The following is a 20,633-nucleotide window of genomic DNA, read 5'->3' as shown; positions in this document are numbered from 1 at the left end:
CGAAGGCAACAATCAGAACGCAACTTGCCGAGCAAATGATGCAAATATTTTTGTTTCAAAAATGTTAATTTTTGTTTCTGCATGTATTATAAGTATGGTTTGTTTATTTCACTTGTTCTTGAATATATATTTGTAGCATTTAATAGGTTATTATTAAATAACTTGTAAATTTGCATACTTGTGGCATATTATTTGATAACATCATTACGATTATGTAAACAGTTTACAATGGTTCCGACGCTCATAACTCATCTTATACTGCACATAAAAAGCTAGTTTTGCCTGCAAACTGTAGCAAACACATCAATGAATGCAATGAGCTTTTATGCAACATTGTTAAATATAGTTGTAAAATAAAAATATTGCTTCACGTTTATAATAAAATGAAAAATTGAAACTTCGAACGAGTTGCAGCAATCTCTATTTGAGGTGCCGCTCAAATAGAGGCTTCGCAGTATGTTGACGCGATCTAAAGGAAGTCAAACGACAGATATATAAACTGCTACAAAGTATTAAATGCAAGCTGATACTCTTCTGTTTATATGGTTTGTCTTCATTCCTTCAGGGACCTTTTGCCACCTTCAGGCTCCAAGCAGACAAGGATTGTGACTGGACAGGACTAAAGTTCAGTCCAGATGGGAAGCTCATCCTTCTCTCGACCAATGGGCAGGTTCTGAGGCTTATTGATGCGTTCCAGGGGACTCCTCTACAGACGTTTATGGTGGGTCTACCATGTAGCGGTTAATAGCTGCAAGCTCTCAGCTAGATTTATCTTTGCTTCAAAATATGTTATTGTTTTAATGTGAAGTTAGCTGATGACCTTTGTCAACTGTAAACACATCTATAGTGTTATGTATTATCTTTTTATTCTGTTGTATCTAAGCGTGCCTAAAACAATTTTGATAAGATTTTGGTTTAAGCATTTCTGTACATTTTGATTTTATTTTGTTAAGATTTTGATGTAAGCGGATCTTTGTTTTTCAGGGATTTACAAACAACAAGAAGGTTGCTTTGGAGGCATCATTTAGTCCTGATTCACAGTTCGTCATATGCGGTTAGTGTTGGTCTTTTTCTCTCGCTTTCTATTTCTCTGTTGAGTTACCATGGTTTTTAGCTCACTGAAGTGAGATATTGACATCGTGTGAATAGCTCCATACGTTATGGGGTATAGCTTCTCTCTCTTCGCTCTAATATAGACACAGGCTTTTTGCCAAGGAAAATGGCATTTGACCTTGGGCTAGGCCAGTGCTTCCCTATTTGTTTCCATCGCCGAACCCCCTATGACGGATGAGGGCAATGTCGGACCCACTTGTTTTGAATGAAACTAAAAAGGCTCCAACATAAAGAAAAACATACACACATATGCGGAATATGGGAAAATCATATGTTAATAAAAAGAGCATTCTAAAAAGAGTTTCATGTTTTTACATATAACGTATAAAAACTTAATTTATGATCTTTGACTTTTTTCCTGCTTCTGCTATTATCTGATCGAAATGCGTTTTCTTTCGGGTAACTGAAATTTGCAGATCGTATTCAGGATTGATTGCGTTGAAATATGGAGGAGATGACAATCCGAATGCACATAAGCAAGTTGTTACGTACATTTTCTCTTAATCTTCAATCAATTTGGCCCCCCCCCCGCAAACAACATTTCGTATCCTCAATGGATCAGCCCTAGTGTAGCTAACATTCTTGCTGGAGTAGTGGTGATTTCACTTGCCAAAGAGCCCTTTTTTTACTCAACTTGAGCAAACTGTCTATGAGACATTTATCACAACATTTGCACCATTTCAGGCTTTTTTAAAAGTTTAACGCGTCTCCATGTAGGCTCTACAGATGGAAAGGTTCATGTATGGAACACGGAGACAGGTGCAAAGGTGTGCGCTCTCACTAGTGACCATACTGCGCCCATACAGAGCATGCAGTTCAACCCTAAGTATATGATGATGGCGAGTGCATGCACACACATGGTGAGTTTTACCAACAACTGTCTCAGCTTTTGTGTTTTAGGGTTTGAAGGATTTTGTAGAAGAAATTTATAGTAATGGAGCTAACATGCTATGTCTGGCAGCCATCAGGATGGTGTCTGATAACTGACCTCAAGGCTACCTGTGATGTCATGATCGTTTAGGTCCTAGGTAGTGAATTGTTGGTTTGGTTCACAAAGTTTGGACAATAGAGTTGTGTACTTCTGTTTCTTATTTTTTAAGAATTTTTGTATCGTTCATTGGAATTGTTCCTCTCTGGTTTGTAGAGTCTATTTTACATTGCGGTCTGATGGAGCATGAGCAGTCATTCAGTATCTGTCTTGCAACTAATATTTTGGGTTATTAGCATCTCAAGTGGAGTCTGTTGTTAATCTCTGGTTATCATTTAGATTACTTGGCTACACAAGATGGTTGTTCCTGTTGGTGTTTATAGCGTCAGTTTTGGTCTGGGCAGCCAATCGTATTAGCATTAGTTACATATTTTGATCTTTACTTGGATTCCTTCCGCAGTTACGTTTTATCGACTAATTTGACTAACCCGTGAAGTAGCATTTTCGTATAAGCTATCATGAAAAAAAAACACGTCTTGTCCGTGTTTTCACAGGCGTGTTTCCAAAATCATTTCCGTCAAACATGGGTGGCCAGCATTAGTAACGAAAGTTATATCTCCTGATTCCTTTTTCAACATTTTGGTGATTATATTGAAGTTGTCTACACCTGTTTACCATATGCAACAAGTCTTCCAGGTAGTTGTAGTTTTATATTGTTTAATGTGCAGTATATTAGCATTAGGGATTAAGGTGGACACATTCTTAAGATGCAAGGGATTAAGTGAGTCAAATATTAAGTGTGTCATTTCCTAGGGGAGTTATATCTGAATAGTCAAGCGAAAATATATAGTGTTCTAGTTTCTTGTATGGACTAGTGAGTCATTCATAGGAAGGCAAATGAGCAGTGGCAATAAGGCCTTCAGAAGCGAAAATGGGAAAACATCTCATTTTTCGTTTCAAAACCATTATTATTATCGTTACTGTTATTCTAAATGAGGAATAAGTAGGTCTAAATGAAGGGCGTATTTCTTTACCAATTTTTCCAATGTCGAAGACTTTGAACTTTATAAATAACAATACCAGTATAATTTGAAATAGATACTTTTAAATTGCTATTAGTAGTTAAAAATGTTTTTTTTTAAGTACAAATCACAATCATTTTATGAATAATGTAAGCAGTCATATCATATGAGATCTGTGATTGAAAAAATAAAAGTCTCCCAGTTAACTGGTGAATTCTAAATGTGAAATACGCATCTTGTAATGATGATACATGGATGTGGCGGCTCCCTTTAAACCAGCTCCCTATGTCTTTTTATGTATAACAAATGCGTAATCACCATTGTTGGATTATAGTAGTTGGGTTGTATATCGTGAGTTGATCTTATTTTGTTCTAGATTTGTCTGCTTTTTAATTGTAATATCATTCAATCTGATGGGATGTCTTTGACTCACATTCTGGCTAATGCTCTTTACACTGCCGCTGACATGTAAACAAAGATTCTCAATCATCTTATGCTTTGCTTCTAGAATGCTTTCACTATGCTGAGAATTCTTGAGCTGCATTCAGACCACAGTTCAAAACCGATTTTTTTGTTTGTTCACTTTAGGCTGAGTTTTAACCGAGATTAGGCGATTGTGCCAGTTTTTATTTGCAGGGTCTGATAACTTTAGTTGATATGTTTCTAGTAAGCCATGCTTTGCATTTTGTTGACTGTTTTCTACCACTACCATGTTTGTCTTGGACATTTTTGGCAAGTTTTCTAGTTTTTTTGCGCTGCTCAACACTAATAATGGACAACTATAGGGAGAACGATCTTTGCTAACATAATATGTTTCAACTATTATAGCAATGGCTTAATAATGAAACAGATGCTTGAATTATTAAGCCGTTGCTATAATAGTTGCCTGATGGTATGCTTAGGGAACTCGCGGACAGGGGTTAAACGCAATCAATGCTGAATTGCAGATAGGTAAACTGACCACAACCCATAGCTCCCAAGTGACTTCTGCATGATGCATACTTACAAATATAATATCTTGAAATGCCCTGTTTTTTTGTGTTTGTCTCTCATTGCGTAATTAATTTATGTCACAGCCTTGGGGTTGGCAGCGATTTTAGTTAATGAATCCCTATCAATGCTGATTATAATGGCTGTTATCTTCGCTGTCTGCTGGTTGTATCGTTATTCCTGGCTGACAGATCTACTAGTCTCACTTTCCATAGGCTGTCGATTTGTTATAAATAGTCTTTATTTGTTTGTTAGCTCGTTTGCTCATGATATGGCGTACATGAATTTTTAACCAGTTGTGCTTGTCCACCGTTTTTTGTATTATAAATGAGTCTTACAAAAAGATCTATTAACTTGAAAGAGAATTTTGCAGAGGGAATGCAAAAGTTTCATCCTATGACCTGCGCTCGTGTACTTTTATTTACAAGAACCCCAACGGCATACAGACCATTACTGTTGGACTCATTTAAAAGGTCAAGCCTGTGGAACTTGACAAACAATCATCTGCATATTTATTTGTAACTTTTCTTTACTATTAATAACCTCTGTACGCCATGAACTTATTTATAAGCAGGCCTGGAGCAAATAGATGAATGTCATCAAAGTGAGATTTCCCATCTCATCAGTCTTCGGAAGTTCTTAAAGTGAATAGTATCAGTTCAACTCTTTTTCTGCCTAGTGTCTTTCGTACTCTGTAAAAAAATCTTTATTAGCGAGCACAGTTTGATTTTTATTTTCACCGCCTGTTTATTTACAACAAAAAAACTTCAGAACAACTTTATTTTTTGAGTCCGCAACTTGGCAAATTTTATCAGTCAAGTTTCATGTGATAATTCAAGGCAACCCACAGTGCAGTCAGAAATAATGAGGCCACCTTGCCTTTGAAAAGACATTTACTGGTAACAATTATTGTGCTAATTGCTTAATTTTGCTAGAAGCCACTACAAACCATATACCATTAGATGCAGAGTTTTCTAACGATCAATACAAAGGGACTCTCCGATAAGCAGCAGTTGGGAATAAACAATTTTTCAATGAAAATGTGTATGTCACTGACCTTGACCAAAATCAAAAGTTAGCCTAGTTAATTGTTCATTGTATTCTCAACTAATTAATTTTGTGATATTGTTACAACATGATTTTAACAAGTCATGTAATAATATGTGGCCCTGAAAAAAACCATCGGGTGTGTGTGAAGCAGCCGGGTTACTATTTATACTTGGTAAATTGATGACATCAACTCCATCACTTCTGCCTTAAAATGAGACAAATAGGTTTTTGCTATATTTTGCTGGAACAAGGAGAAATTTCTGCATTTAATGATGCGCAATATGGGGTTGTTAAATTGATTAACACCGCTCTAGCAAGGGTGCCAAGATAAACAAAAGTGTGGACTATTGGGTAGTCTCCCAACTCCTGATAGCACAGTATGTTTGTGTCAATCAAGCTGTCCATATTGGAAATGTAATTTTCACTTAAATGTATCACCTTGTTATAGCCTTTTCCAGACGCTCAAAATAATTGTGATTATGTCACACTGATTGACAGCCTGCTCTACGTTTGAAGTCGTCTTATTTTTATCGATGGATTGCTTGGAGCAATACATCTATGCTTATTGAGGTCAAGATATACCTTAAGGCTGGTTCACACTATATCGCCGTAACTCGGCATTGATGCCACAATACTTCTGTGATCGTCAATGATAACGGTGTTCACACTATCACAAAACTATCCTGTTTCTATCAGGAAATACTCCGTGACGTAGTGTCTCCATTTCTCTTTTTAAATTTTCGCGAAAACTCTTTGTTTTCGCGTGCTGGAATTAAATACTCATCCCACAGCGACTATTATAAACGAATATGAATAAATCACGATTTCCAAATTCCAAGTTCACATTTGAGAGGCGGTCGTCGATGTTCGGCGAAATATCGGGAATGTTTGACAGCTGCAAAGTTTTCCGACGTGTCTGCGTTGCTTCGTCAATGCCATCGGTTCATGGTTCACATAATGTACGATGAATGCCGAAAGGAAAACGCTGACAAATGACGATATAGTGTGAGCCGGCCTTTACTAGTTTGTCAAGAACTTTTGCTAACTCGGTTTTTTCATTTGCAAAGCTTTGTGGATGCCTTACGCAAGGTTTACATCGCTGAAGTAGCCATTCAGTCTAGCTATGGGCAAATATTCATTAGGAATTCCTTATGGGGAAGTAGGCTATTCATGGCGTATGTAATGCTTGTATAGAATTGATTTCTCCTTCATCTACATGAATATTCTCTCGATGATCCGTGATTCTGTATTCGCATTGGAACATGGGCGCGTTAGTTTTGCATGTAGTAATATTCAACATCTTCCTTCGTATCACGAATGGCTCTCCAAAAATTATTTTGCTTTTCTTGGTTCCTGAGCTCTGTTCACAAATATTATTAGCTCAATCTATGTCTCAAAGTTTGTGTATCTGTGTGTAATTCGGTTTGTCCAGCTATAGCTATTAAAATATTGTATTGAAGAATCCGTATTGCAGAACATTTGATCTCGGAACCTCCCGTTTGCCTGGTGAATCCCTTACCAATTAAGCAACGCATGATTAATTAATTCATCGGGCGATATATGCCGCTATGTGGGTGAAAATATGCTACCGTTCTCCGTTACGGCGCAACATTATTTTTATGATTGATCTCACGGCTCTCATTAGTAAGCTTACTTAAATCAGCCATTTGCAATGTGCTAGGCAACGACATTACCCCTCAGTGTTTATAAGCTGACTTTTAATACACGTGCAACGCCGGACATTCCGCTAGTCTATCATAATTCAGTTTAGATACATGTTGCACAGATGCAGCTAGGCATTATCTATATAAATTTTAATCTTTCATTTTCTGTTTTTTCTGTGTCCAATTATAGCGATTAAAATCTAGCATTGAAAAATCTGCACCATACTGGAATTGAGCACACGTGGATTGCGATCCTTCGTTTTTTCGTGAAATCATTTTATCGTCGTCGGCCATCTTTATAGACAACTTTTATCGTTAAAAATACGATGCTTTTGCAATAAATTTTTGAAAACGATGCTTTTGCTTGCAATTCTTTTACTATAGTATCAAAACAACACGAAAAAATACTATTAAATAAAAGAATAACGATCGTTTTCTACAAATATGAGGGCTTTTTTGTGAATGAGCGCATGTGAAAAAAGGCTTGATGACGTAAAAAAACAATGGGTTGCAAGATTGTAAACCACAACCAAGCTAACCACAAGCGCACCTAACCACAAGGCTAAGGCATTCTTATCATCTTGAGTAGCTTATCTATGGTCTCAGCAGCTTATCTATGGTCTCAGCGTCACGATTATGCTAAATATGTACATTTTGTCATGAATGAACATTACGTTTCACATTTGTTTTTCTTTTGAAAGTTTTTTAAAAAGCCATTTTGATATCCATTATTATTTTTTTATTTGTAAGTTTTAAGTGTGCAAATTTCTTGCAAAGGGCATTCGCTGGAAATTGTGGAACTAAAAGCTGTTCGCACGGGCATTCTTGAGTAGGAATTGTCTCTACATTCTCTTTCTGTTCGGTCATACAATTTACCCTCGAGCATTTCACTGATGCATTTATTTTCGATATCTCATTTTTATGCTTGTATCGCTATTGAGAGTTCCCAGCATTGTCATATTCAAAATTTCAATAGATAGCTGCAACAGTAAACCATTTTATACACACACACTTCTATGTACACATTGTTATTATTAATTCAACATATTCATGGTTTTTATTTTATTTTCTCAGTTCATATTAGTTGTATCAGTATCAAATCATTTTTCATTGTAACAAAACGGACTTTATTTAGCCGTTACATGCCAATTATTTCACATTCATACACCTTTGCAGTTGTTTTGGTTTGTCGTTTAATTTATTTGAACTGCACTAAACACGTTTCTCATGATATGAAGTTCAAAAGTTAGAATGGTAGCTGTTGTATATGTTAAATCAAAATAAATTTTCTGTTCAAGGACTTTTTTAATACCCTGGCAACGTCAGACATATCTCTTGACTGGCTGAATATGTGAGCAAATGTATGTTAAAATGTAAGAATTCTTTTTATTTTCAGATCATCTGAAGAGCAGTTAATCACTCTATTACATTTACTATGTTTTTATGCTGTCGATTTGAAATTGTGCGCACATTGTGTTACTGTGTGATATGTGTTTCAATGGAAATTCGCGTGTTGCGGATTAATGAGGGCACTTTTTTTAAAAAGATAACGATTTTTACGCCAGTAGTCATAATGGAACAGCTCAAATTAAAATAAGAACAACTGAATTGTGGAAAATGTTTAAAATGGAATAACTCTCGGGGCATTTTTTTGCACATCATCCAAAGTGCCGCTTCCGTCTTTCGCATGCGACATTCAGTAAAAATTTGCGAGCAACAAAACTCGCTCGGCTTGCGGATTTTTGCTGTTTCCCTCTTGCAAATTTACAGATTAGGCACATCATGAGAACATAGCGATAATTTGTTGTATATTGGTGTGATGGCAGTCAATTATAAAGGATTGTGGACTTGGTATTGCTAACCAGACTCTCTTTTGTCTGTTACAGAGTTTCTGGTTGCCCAACTTGGAGGATCATATCTGAGTTGAAGTAGTCCTCAATCAGCTTCCCTCCATCAGCTGCTAGACTCTGGGCCTCGCTTGTACATAATCTGTACATATGTCTTTTATTGTACAGGTCACATGGATTGTATTGCTGTGTGTTTCAACGTGGCATTTTACTGACAGCCATGTGGTATGTGGTCATGTGGTATATTCGTCTTTCATGTGACTTGAATGAGTCACAGTCAAGCAAATTGTTTTAAAGGTTTTTCGCCATTTCAGTAATTGGTAGAATTTTCTTTTGCCTCATTTCAGTGATGAACATCTCATATGAGCTTTAGTAACAATCTATGACTGTTTTGTCAGAATGTACCATTTAACAATATAACTCTAATCAAATATATCAAGTTTTTTATCTGGTTTTTCTCATTTTAGGGCTTTTGGTTAATTCAGTTTATTTCCAATATGAGCTATACTTTGTTGGCAAGAGAGTACACATGCGTAATAAATTGTTCCGCTGCAACCACATTTAGTGGATGCTGTGAAAACAGTCATTTATCAGCTAGAAAAAATAATGGGTGGTAAGATTGAAGTTGTATTGTAAATGTAAATATACATTCAAGGTAAATTGGAAAAGTACAAACTGCTAGGAGCATTTGCGTGTCTCACTAGAGTGCAACACATGATGCAATATTCCCAGGAGAAACGGTGTGTTTGATAAACTACAGTATTATATGAAATTTCTTTAGCTAAAGGAAATTGCAAGTACTTAACATGGTTTATGATGCACTGAAAAATTTAATTTGGCTACTTGGTAAAACTATAAATTATGCACAAGTTTGTCGAAAGGTTAACGAACGCTAACATTTTTAACAGGCTTCTACAAATTTAAATTTGCCAAACTACTCTGTTAAACTGGGCCTGTTAACATATGCCCTATACCAGTTCCTTAAACTAGTATAGTAGTTCACCTTTTCATTATAATATTTCCTTTTAAACTTGCTGCATGACTTGGTTCCCATATTGATTGTGAGATTCCGGCGGTAACTCGCGCAGCAAAATGCTTGTGACGCTAGGCTCGGCGGCTTCTGTTCGCATATAAATCTGTATCACTAATAATCGCATAAAACGTTTGTTCGCCATGCTGTTTCGATAATGGTGACCTTCACCTGTACAGAGCGTTTCGGCAAGGTTTGCTTGCGGCTTTACCGGAATTTGAACAGCACTAAATTCTTGCGTTTATCGCTGGCGACTACCGGGGTTACCCGGCGCTATAGGCTCACATTTCACTGCAATAGCCTGCGATGCTGTCGCCGGTGCTTTGCGGCATATAGGAGAACCAGGCTTCAGATAGTCAACTGTGATGGATTTCGACATCTTGACAAGTTCATACAGGCCGCTGTTTTGTCTGTTGGTTAGTCTTTTAAGGTAACACTAATGACGGCAGCATGCATCAAGCTCTCTGGCATCATATAAAGTATAGGATTATATTGTTCAGTTTTCATCGAATATCTTACAAGCACTAGTCTATAGGGTTTTACACCGTGATGTTACGTTTGAACGTACCATTTGGGCTTCCCTGCAGCATTAACCAATATATTCAATACAGCCAGAGTACTTCTGTATTGCAGACTGATATGAAGAGTGATGCTTGAAGCCTGCTACAGCGCGTAGGTAGGTTAGCCATTCCTGTTGAATGAATTCCCATATGACAAACTGATTTATGAAGAGACCTTGTGCTGATATTGCATACTATGACGCATTACATATACATGTTCATATAGGTAAGCAGGTTGTTGGTATACCCTACAACATTGGTCTATTTTCAGGCCCTATACTGCACAGTAACTTTGGAATTTTGGTCAAACTGTCATGATTAAAATAAGCGGACTTTTCGTGATTTATAATTTATTGGTAAATCGTTGTGTGGCATTTCCATAGGGTTATTTTTTCTAGAACGTGTGTCCAAGGAGGTTTTGTTAACAGTTCTATGTCTAAAAGACCACTACCAAAGAAGAGATTCGGCATTCAATGATCAAACCTCAAAAAGCAGTCTGCACTGTGTTAGCTCAAGTTGAAATGCAATTTTCCTTGGCACAGTGTCTATGTTAGAGAGGAGCTATTAATACCCCATAACATATTGAGCTATTCATGCGGTACATGTCTTTACTATCTCATTGAGAGGAAGTGAAAACCGTGGCAACTGCACACAAAAAAAGAGAGAAAAAGACCAACACTAACCGCATATGACGAACTGTTAATCAGGACTGAAGGATGTCTCCAAAGCAACCTTTTTGTTGTTTGGAAGACCCTGAAAAACGCAAAGAAGTAAGGCGTTAACAACGAAGTCTGTTTGAGTAACCTACTTTGAGCAATTGTATCAATATGCTCTTAATTTTTGCTGCTTTTTGCGAATGGCTGATTTTATCAACAGACGTTTGTGTCTGGCAGTTCTACAAGTATCCTGAATAAGTGAACAAGAGTGAATTTCATCAGGTGATAAAAACGTTTTGAACCAACCAATAATAGTCACAAATATCACTCAGCCGTATGCTTTACAGGACCAGTGAGCCTATCTGACACTTCATAAATTCATATTGTTATTTTTTACTCTTGAAAAGCATTTATGTGAGGTCATCGCTGAAGGAATAAAGCATATGCCTAGTTAAATGTTTTTAGTTTGAAGAGCTGCTGTGGCCTAGTGGTCTAGAGCGCCTTAACTGGAACAATAGGTGATGGGTTCATTTCCTAAAATAGGCCACCGATGGTGACAGGAATGGTGAAATTTTTAAACAATAGATTTTGGCATCCAATCACAGGGCGTTGTTAATTTCAATGTCATTTATCATCCTGACAACAAACGACCCGATCTCATGGCCTGTAGGGCAAAAAGTCTGACATCGCTATTACTACTGATAATCAATACTATGATAACATAATATATAATAATAATATGTGGATTAATCAGTAAACATGATCAAACATTTATTTTACGATATTGCATTTTAGTATTACCTGATACAAAAATCAGCACCGCTTGTCATTATTTCAATTATATTATCCTTTCTGTCACTTTTTATTTCACAACACCAAAGGAATGAGAGTAATTAAATCACTTGCCACCAGTAACAAGCTCAAAACATGACTGTTTCTGGTTTAACAATAGGCGGTCCAAACGTCATTTATGCCAAAGTCTATTGTTTATAAATTTCACCGACAGGAATGAGATTGCTCCCTGTATCTAGGCAGGTGTCCAGATGATGGAATATCAGGATCTCCAAATTGTGAGGTTCTCTCGCTTCACAAGAAACCATGAGATTGAGTGGTATATGAATCTGGATTCAGCGGCAAGGGTCCGACTATAATTATTCAACCATGTTCATAAAAACGTACATGTTTTGTTAGTTGTTATGAGAGTGGGTTTTAGACCAATAAGCTTTAGACCAATTAGAATCGAACTATTTGTCGCTAGACCAACTGTCAGAGATCGAGTCTAGAGACATCTGAACTGGCTCAAATAACACAATTGTGTTATTTGACCCACTTATCAGGTTTTTCATTTGCTGTTCAACAAAGTGCTAACAACTTAGAAATTGTATTTCAAACTTAATCCTTGTTGGCCATAAGCTAGTAAGAAACTAGCTTATGGCCAACATAAGCCTATATATATTTTTTACTACTCTTATATAATACATCTATAATTTATTTGTTACATATATTGTTGTAATTTGTTATGTATGCTTTCTCAAAAACATTATCGAAGAGCAGTTTCAGGTAGTTTTTGCAAAGGTAATAAATTTAAGGTAAAACAAATTAAGTAAAAACATGTTTTTTCAAAAAAGCTACCAACCCAAGGCTTTCTGGCAGCGCCACCCACTCATGCTGATTGTCTAATAATCTTGATCTAGAAGCACTATCTTAACCGACAGCTTTTATCAGCGAGTCAACCTCTTCTGAAGTGAGCGGCAGCTGTTGCAGTATATAATTATGCCCGTCTAGCTGCAACATTTTCAGCGTAGCAATTATTTGGTTTTACTGAGAAACCGGTAACTCTAACAGCTGGAGTAGCGCCACAAGTGTCAAGTGCATCACGTCAGCGCTGCCGGTATTACGCTTGTCTGTAGCGAGGAATATTCGATTAATAAGAGAGCAACGCCCTCCACTCAGCTGGCTCGGACAGCTTTCCAATAAATGCAATTTGTGTTGATAAGTTTATTCGAAGATGTGGCAAAAAGGCGTCAAGCAGATGGCTACTAAGCAGATGCTAGATGGCTACCAAGAGAATCCTACCTATAGACATCAACATAGATGTCATATTAGCCTATATTCATGTTTGGTTAGGCAACTTACTATTGATGAATACAATACATAGTAAAAAACTGCCAAAACATTAGTTATTCAGAAGGCAGCCTGAGAAATCGTGTGGCCTTTATGACAGCAAATAGATGAAGGAACATTAATATTCTGATTTTAGTTTTGACCCAAAAGGTTGCTCCTTATAAACTTTTGGTTTCTTTAGTGGAGCTACAATCATTTCAAAACCTTTTGCTCGGTTGTCTTATGGCAACCCTTTAGGTCTATAGATTTCTATCAAACTTTCCCATGAATTTTTCTACAAGCTTGCCTTGAGATTCGAACCACTTTTATGAATGCAAAGCACAAAAACCTAAACACCTGACATTAGAAGAACGTGGATAGTAATTGTGAGCATCTGTACTTTATTTACCAAATTAGAGGTCATGTACATTCAAGTTTTAATAATTACCATGTTCTCACATAGATGTCAAACTGGAACGTGAGGTGTGAGAAGTTTTCAGTTATTTTACAAGCAGCACACTCAACACACAACCCTCTTCATCATGAGACAATTGAATTCTATTCAGGTATATAAATATACTGTCAGAATATTTTATTCAAAGGCAGCGTGTGTAACAGCACGTGCAGTCAGCTAATATAGAAACTAGACCCGCTGAGGTATTGGTTAAAGCTGCACAGAAGTTCGCTGACACTTTGATTATAGGAAATTTATTAATCTGCCTCCAGCTGTTGCCTTCTGCTAGATAGGAAAGAACATGCTGGTATTTGTATGGCATCAAGCTTATTTTCAGCCTTTTTTGTGGTTTCACCGCCAGGTTTTAAATGAGAATTAAACAACACTTGTTGTCAACCAAATCGTCATGTGCCGGAGTTCAGCCTATCTTGAGTAAAGCAATCATTATCTTTGTGAAGTCGTATTAAGTTCTTATAATACTGTAATTTGCTGTTATTTTTAAAAATTAACGATAACTATGTCACCATTCCTTCTCCCAAAGCTTTGGTGGCCATTCAAGCGCATTTGTCATCGTTCTTAATAAAGAACAATATAACAGAGAGCATCAAAATATCACATATTTCAGTTTTTTGTTGCCTTATAAAACTGGTAAAAATAATGAAATTCAGGAGACTTGGAGATTCCACTGGCAGCATCCAAAAGGTATTCATCTTGTCATTTACTATATTTAAAAAGCTCGGAGTGAAATATGAGTTGAAATGCTAAAACGACAAATAGGCTAATTTCTTTACATAATATTTTTTCTAAGGTAAAGTATAGCAAATATTTTCCGTAGAGCAAAAGAAACGCTTGAAATAATCTCATTTGCTTCTAAGAGTTTAGGCTGTTTTACGATTGACTTTCTGACATAAAAAATGGCGCCAACTATTAAACCTTTATTTATTATCATAATTTCAAAAAATGAACAGAAAGTGACACCCGATGTCTAAAAGTGAGAAGCTGTTTTTGTTTATGGGTCTCTGGCTTTCACTTCAATAGCTTAACCAGCAGACCAATAGCCTATGGGATTGATAGCTTGCGGGACTGTTAGACGGCAGCCCAATAGCCCCAGACTTATTAGCATGTGATCTGATAGCCTCTGAGACCGGAAATCTGCCAATTAAACTCTCTTTTCTCCTTATATATCTGTATACTTAACCTTGACTGTATTTCTGCCATTTAAGCATTTTATCTACATCTTTGGCTTTCACTTTGTTATTCTTATGTAGCCAACATCAGGCATGAAAATACTTTAGTGAGCTACTTTAGGTAGAGTATTATGTATGCTCAGGAGTTAATTCTCAAGTAGAGTATTACGCTCATAACACGGAGAACTCAGACCAAATGTTAATTAACCTGGCCTACAGCATTTATTTTGCAACGGAAATTAAAAACTTCATATTATAGGTGAACCAACAGTCGCTGCCATTAGAACACAGCGCATATTCAGTCTATGACAGTTTATTGCATCCTACACTTCATAGAAAGGTACTAACCTTTTTCTTCGTTATATTAACAGAAAATGACAGTGTGTTTTGCCAGTTTCAGCTGAAATTAGCTGTATGATTAAAGATGCGGGAAGGTAATCAATGTGTTTAGGGTGAGGAAGGTAAACATTGCTTCTAGTCCTTGAGATGTAGACATGATGAGGAATAAATTTTACATAATGTTTGCACGCATTTCTTTAAGAAAGGAGAAAACAGGGCCTTCACAAGTTTTTTCGCTATGTAATGTTTAGTATGCCCATTTTAGAGTACCGGCATTGGCACTGCTAGTTTTAAGTGTACTTTCATCCTAGTCAGTTTATATTTTAAAAAAAATTGAAGTCCCACAACTCTTTAAAGAATGCTTACCGGAAGGCATGGCACTTAATTTGTTTTGCACTATTGCAGTGCAGATCAATGCCATAAGAACAATATTTGCCAAACATGTTTATAATGAACCTTTGAACTTTTATTTTCAGACTTATAAAATTAATGAACTTTATTATGATATATTTTAATTGACATAAACTCCTAACTACTACCTCTAGACAAGGCTTGATTGTAAAAATATTATATATGACAAAAAAATATTTCACAACCTAAATTTAAATATTAGTACATGTATTAATTATTGTACAACTTCAAATAAAACCTTTTTAATGTATTTATTTTTGTATTTTATATGTATTTATTCAACTAGTTGTTTGTATTTCTTGAACAACAAGAAAATGCAACATTGTGCTAAGGAAGACAAAAGCAGAGTTAAAAAATAATCGTTTGATCAAATTACTTTGAAACGTTAACTATAGTTTTCTTTAATTATACTAATTTGTTGGTGATTTTGTATCATCAGACCAAGTGTTAGGAAACTGCATTCTATCACACTGTTTACAGAAAAAGCTATATACATGATGCTGATCTTTTTCTTCCGTAGAAGCATTATTTCTGTCTATCAGTTTCGAATTAACATGAGGAGTTATTTCCTCTTTCGAGAGCTGCTTCATTGCAAAAACATGCTGGTTGTGAAACAATCTGCAAGCACAACTTTGCTGACATTCAGTTGGCTACTTGCATGTTGTACTTGCATGTTGTACTCACTTGTTGTACTTGAATGTTGTGATCACATATTGTACTTACATGTAATACTTGCATGTTGTACTGACATGTTGTACTGACATGTTGTACTTACATTTTGTACTTGAATGTGTCAGTTGAGTATGGCAGTTTTAGTCAAGTCCGTCGGTATATAAGATTCTGCTCATGAATGGCAGCGACATTTCGGCTGGCAGCTTGGAGTAAATGTGGATTAGTTTATGCTGACACAAAACAAGAAAACAGCAATAATTTAGTCTATACAGACCCTTACAATATCTCACTATGTTACAATCCAAAAATATTTGAATTAACGAAGAAGAGTTTCAGCAGGTCCATTCAGCGCAAAGTCAACTTACATACGTATATTTATCAGGATAATTACTAATTCCTATTCATCTTTACACAATGACTCTCTGCTGCTGCTGGAAGGCTTAAAACAACATCATAGAAGGTTCTAGAACTTTATATGAGTGAGTTGATTTGCTTTCAGTTCAAACAAGAAAAGAAACTATTTCTTACAGTGTTCCGCCCGACATGCCAGTGGCAGTATTTGGATCAATGATAGAATGAGCAGATCCTAGATATATAGACTATTGCTTGAGGAGCCGAAACAGCAATATTCTCTTTTCCTGATCTAGACAGCCTTTTTTTCACCCAAACAGCCTTCCCTTCTCTTCACTCAGACAGCCTACTCTTCTTTCCACTCAAACAGTATTTTTTAGTGCTGCAGCAGCAAAGAAGTTTGGAAATAGCCATCTTGGCAGCCTTAAATGTACAAATAATTATTAATATCTGTTTAGACTTTCATAGCTCGATCTCAGTTTGTCAGACCCAACAATAACATAAGTAAACTGTTTTTTGGCAGTGACACTGAATTAATAAAACAAAGCAATTGATATTTATATAACTTGTAGAGGCAAAACAACACTACAAACTATTTTATAGCGCTAGATGTAGAACCACAATGGCTATAGGAGTAAATCTAACTATCGACTCAGCTCTGCAGACAAAGAAGAAAATCATATGATTAAATGAAAAGCTAAGTTTTACATATAAACAGCTTGTTTGGATATAACAAAGGTAATGGAGAGTCTACAGTAATTGCTGTTTGAGTACTGAAGTATTACGTTTAATACAAAGAAAAAAGCTTTGATGGTTCTTCTCCTTATGCTATTGAACAGTAAATAGAGTCCAGACAACCTTTGGTTGGTTAGATGAATACAGACTTGGCCATGTCCGGACATTGAAAACGTCTGAACATTGACAATTGAATATTGCACAGTACTGTATACCAAACAGCCTATATTGTTTTGCACACATACTCCTCGGCTACAATATGGTACCATATGAATATACAGTATACATGAGAGAGTACAATATGGTTATACCTATCAATAGGATACAGTATAATATTAATAGCAGTAAAACACTAAGTGTAAATTATGGTACTACGCGCTGGTGGGAAACTCACACGAATGCATCGCTTGCTTAGTCGGCCATAAGAGTCACTTGTCAGTCAAAATTGTCGCTCTTATGAAAGACAAGGCCACATCTAACAATAGTCCGAACCCTGAACATTGTCTGGTAAATAGAAAGTCCAAGGAAATGAAGTCTGAAAAAACGGGAATGGGAATCAACCGTATAAAAGCCGAGAGAACATGAGCCAAAACTTTAGCGGCGCATGCAAGTTTACCGCTTTGAATAAAATTTCATTTATAACTTGACTTAGAAAAACTAAGGAAAGCTCCAAGCAAACTGTGGTTTAGTTAATTTTTTTTGCTATACTGAGAACTGTGTCTGTCTGTCTGTCTGTACATAAGCACAGTTTAGGGTTGAGAAAATGATTGCTGGGAATAAGATTAGAACTCATAACATTCAGCATGGTAGACAGACGCTCATACACTTGCACCAATCAACCACCGACTGCGCTGATACTTATTCCCCTGCTCTATAATCAGTTTGTTCAAGCACACCTGACAATCAGATCAGACCTCAGAGTGCACCTCACAATCACGTCAGACCACGTGACAAATAGTGTCTCACAAAATTGTATCAGACATAGAGCTATCTAACATTTATTACAAGACGAATCTTATTACTTGGTTGTATCAACCCAACTGTCTCAAGTGGTCAAATAAAACCCGTAGACTGTTATATGGTTAAGTGACTCAGCTGTCGGTATAAAGGCAGTTGAGGAAGCAGACATAAGTTACTTCTGTAATATACCTATCTGCAAAGTTGTGTTGGTTGATATTAATAAACCTTACAATACAAACATTTATGTGACAGAATAAAACAGCAATAGTTATTTTTACTAAGATAACTTTGGTAATCTGGCAGTTTAAATTGTAAAGATATTGATTTCTAACTAAACCCAATTTATTTAAAAACAGAGAATAAGCAAGTTTTACGCAAATATAAAACCTTCGAAGATACATTTATATGTAGCTATACAACCAGAAATCTGCTGAAATTGCCTTGACAATATTTAGACCACTGGCACGTAATAAAAAGATACGATTTCAAGTACCAACCATGTTATATTTTAATGAATTGTACTTGTCAACTATAAGACCAGGACCACCATTTTAATCCTAGCATTTCCCTACCTAAGCACTAATTTTGTGAATTTACATGTAAAGTTGGGACTTGTTTGCTGTAGGCTTAAACCTTAAACATCAATGACAGTGTTGTTATTCCTCACAGGGCAAACATTAGAACTACTTGTCCAAGGGGAATCATGAACTCATTTGCAAACCATGACAAAGTGTCGACAAGCAGAAGTATAGCTCATTGACATCATCTCAAGCACTGATGCGTTTGCCTCATGTTAATGATGAACCACCTGAATATACAAGCCGAATAGGGCTAATTATAGACTTATTAGGAAAGCCATGTTTATGATGTGCTAATGGATTTGAACATTTAGATAGTAATTATAGTGGCTATTGAATTCTTGGGTTTTCAGATAGCGGTGTGAATGCACCCTGTATTTAGCATAATTCTGTGAGTAGCTCTTACGGCGTGACGCTATTGATCGAACGATCAGACGAGCTTTAGCAATTTGTACATGAAGTCTCATTACCAGTACTGCTTCAAGACTGGATGTTACTATGTGTTATCGGATCTAGCGGTATGTAACTCAAAATATTGCATTCTCTACAGATTTAGCAATGGAAACCAACCAACGACCGAGCAAACAACAGAACTCTATCCACGATGCTCGGTCAAAAGAGGAAATCAGACACCGAGTTTACGTTATCGCTGAGACAATACTACACATAGCAAAAAGTGTTGAGGAAGCGCTAGCAAACATTACGGCTGTTAAAGAGGTGCTCAATCAGATCACAAATAAACTTAACCAAGATCAGTTTATATGTGAGGAGGAGAAAGCATTGCTAGAACTTGCCGAGCATTGGCTCAATGAAGAAAAGATCCAGATGGTTCCATCTGTTGGTGATGAACCAGCCACAATCCGTGGTTTAAACCTCAGTCAGATAGCTGCTCTTGGTGATTCATTGGTATCAACTTCAACCGAGAATGCTAACTACAGCAGCTGTCTAGACACACCTGTTATTACTAAAGTGACTGTCGCTGGATCAACTCAAACTCTCAATGAAGGGCCAGAGCTTGACTGGGATGGGCACGGAGTCGAGTTGACGGAGTCTATACATTCTACGTATTCTGGTGCTACCACTGCTTTTGCAAACCCTTATACAATCTGTTCCAATATGGAAGCAGACGACATTTCAGAAATAATTGTACCAAAGAGTTGTTCATACGATGGTATATATGAAGAAGAAATGGAGTTCACCCTCGAGGTGGAAGAAGGATTTTATTCCGATGGTTCTTCTATTAATGGTGGGTTTCAGGACACTCTACCTCACTATGACCTTTCACCTCAAGCTGACTCTGGTGTCACTCAACTTGATTCGACTCATAGCACTGACAGAAGTGTATCACACCCTGACAGTGATTTAATTACACAAGCTTCACCAAATTACAACAGAGATATCAACACCTGGGACACATTTGCAACTGTCAACATTGAAGAGGATATGTTTTCTATTACCTCTTCAGCAAATAGCCAAAATAGCACACCGGTTATGAGCCGAAAAGCCAAATCGACAACACCTTCACTCATTCGCAATAATCGTACTTCTGCAACAGATAGTCTGCAGACGAAGGTGCTCACTGAGGTTGTAGACTTTCCCCAAACCTCGACTGCCCAGATTACAACTCTGACAGATACACGCTTGCGGGCTAGCAGTGTGGGAGATTGCGCACGCACAAAACGAGATCTATCAGTAAAACATTCTAAATGGCGCTCTAATCCAAAATTGTCTTCGGAACAAACTTTATTACCGCTACCTTCCGGAACTTCTTGCGAGCGTTTAGAAGTGATCGACAAAAAGGATTGCAATGGAAAGCCTGACAATGGAAGTGCCGAGCAGAGGAGCTGCGTACGTTCACCAAACAGTTCTCTGGCAGAAGCCAGTACTTTGTCTGATAAGTATGACCTGTCCTTTATGGCTTTGCCACCAGCTCTGCAAAAAAATAACTATTACCATAAGGCACGCAAAGCTGTTTTCGTCTAA

At 36.8% G+C, this 20,633-nt stretch overlaps 2 protein-coding genes across 3 annotated transcripts in view; both read left to right on the top strand.

Moving 5' to 3' along the window:
* The window catches only part of LOC137390005 (WD repeat-containing protein 82-like), a 32,202-nt gene extending 23,167 nt beyond the window's left edge, over positions 1 to 9,035 (top strand). For both annotated transcript variants that reach the window (XM_068076223.1, XM_068076224.1), the window contains exons 7-10: positions 566 to 721; positions 985 to 1,054; positions 1,831 to 1,973; positions 8,654 to 9,035. In XM_068076223.1, the coding sequence (XP_067932324.1) occupies positions 566 to 721; positions 985 to 1,054; positions 1,831 to 1,973; positions 8,654 to 8,689 (405 nt within the window). In that variant the 3' untranslated portion in view covers positions 8,690 to 9,035. The remainder of the gene's footprint in view (positions 1 to 565; positions 722 to 984; positions 1,055 to 1,830; positions 1,974 to 8,653) is intronic.
* A 10,165-nt stretch (positions 9,036 to 19,200) lies between these two features.
* On the top strand, positions 19,201 to 20,633 carry LOC137390400 (uncharacterized). The gene has a single exon (XM_068076733.1). It carries the CDS (start codon positions 19,209 to 19,211, stop codon positions 20,631 to 20,633), a length of 1,425 nt encoding a protein of 474 aa, XP_067932834.1. The 5' UTR covers positions 19,201 to 19,208.

This window comes from Watersipora subatra, chromosome 3 (genome assembly GCF_963576615.1).
Source record: "Watersipora subatra chromosome 3, tzWatSuba1.1, whole genome shotgun sequence".
Taxonomy (NCBI): Eukaryota; Metazoa; Bryozoa; class Gymnolaemata; order Cheilostomatida; family Watersiporidae; genus Watersipora; species Watersipora subatra.
Note: the sequence above shows the minus strand (reverse complement) of the source record. Positions and strands in the feature narration are given on the sequence as shown.

What these genes read in the sequence shown, in the direction of transcription:
- LOC137390400 (XM_068076733.1), top strand. Translation starts at nt 19,209, where the DNA reads ATGGAAACCAACCAACGACCGAGCAAACAACAGAACTCTATCCACGAT.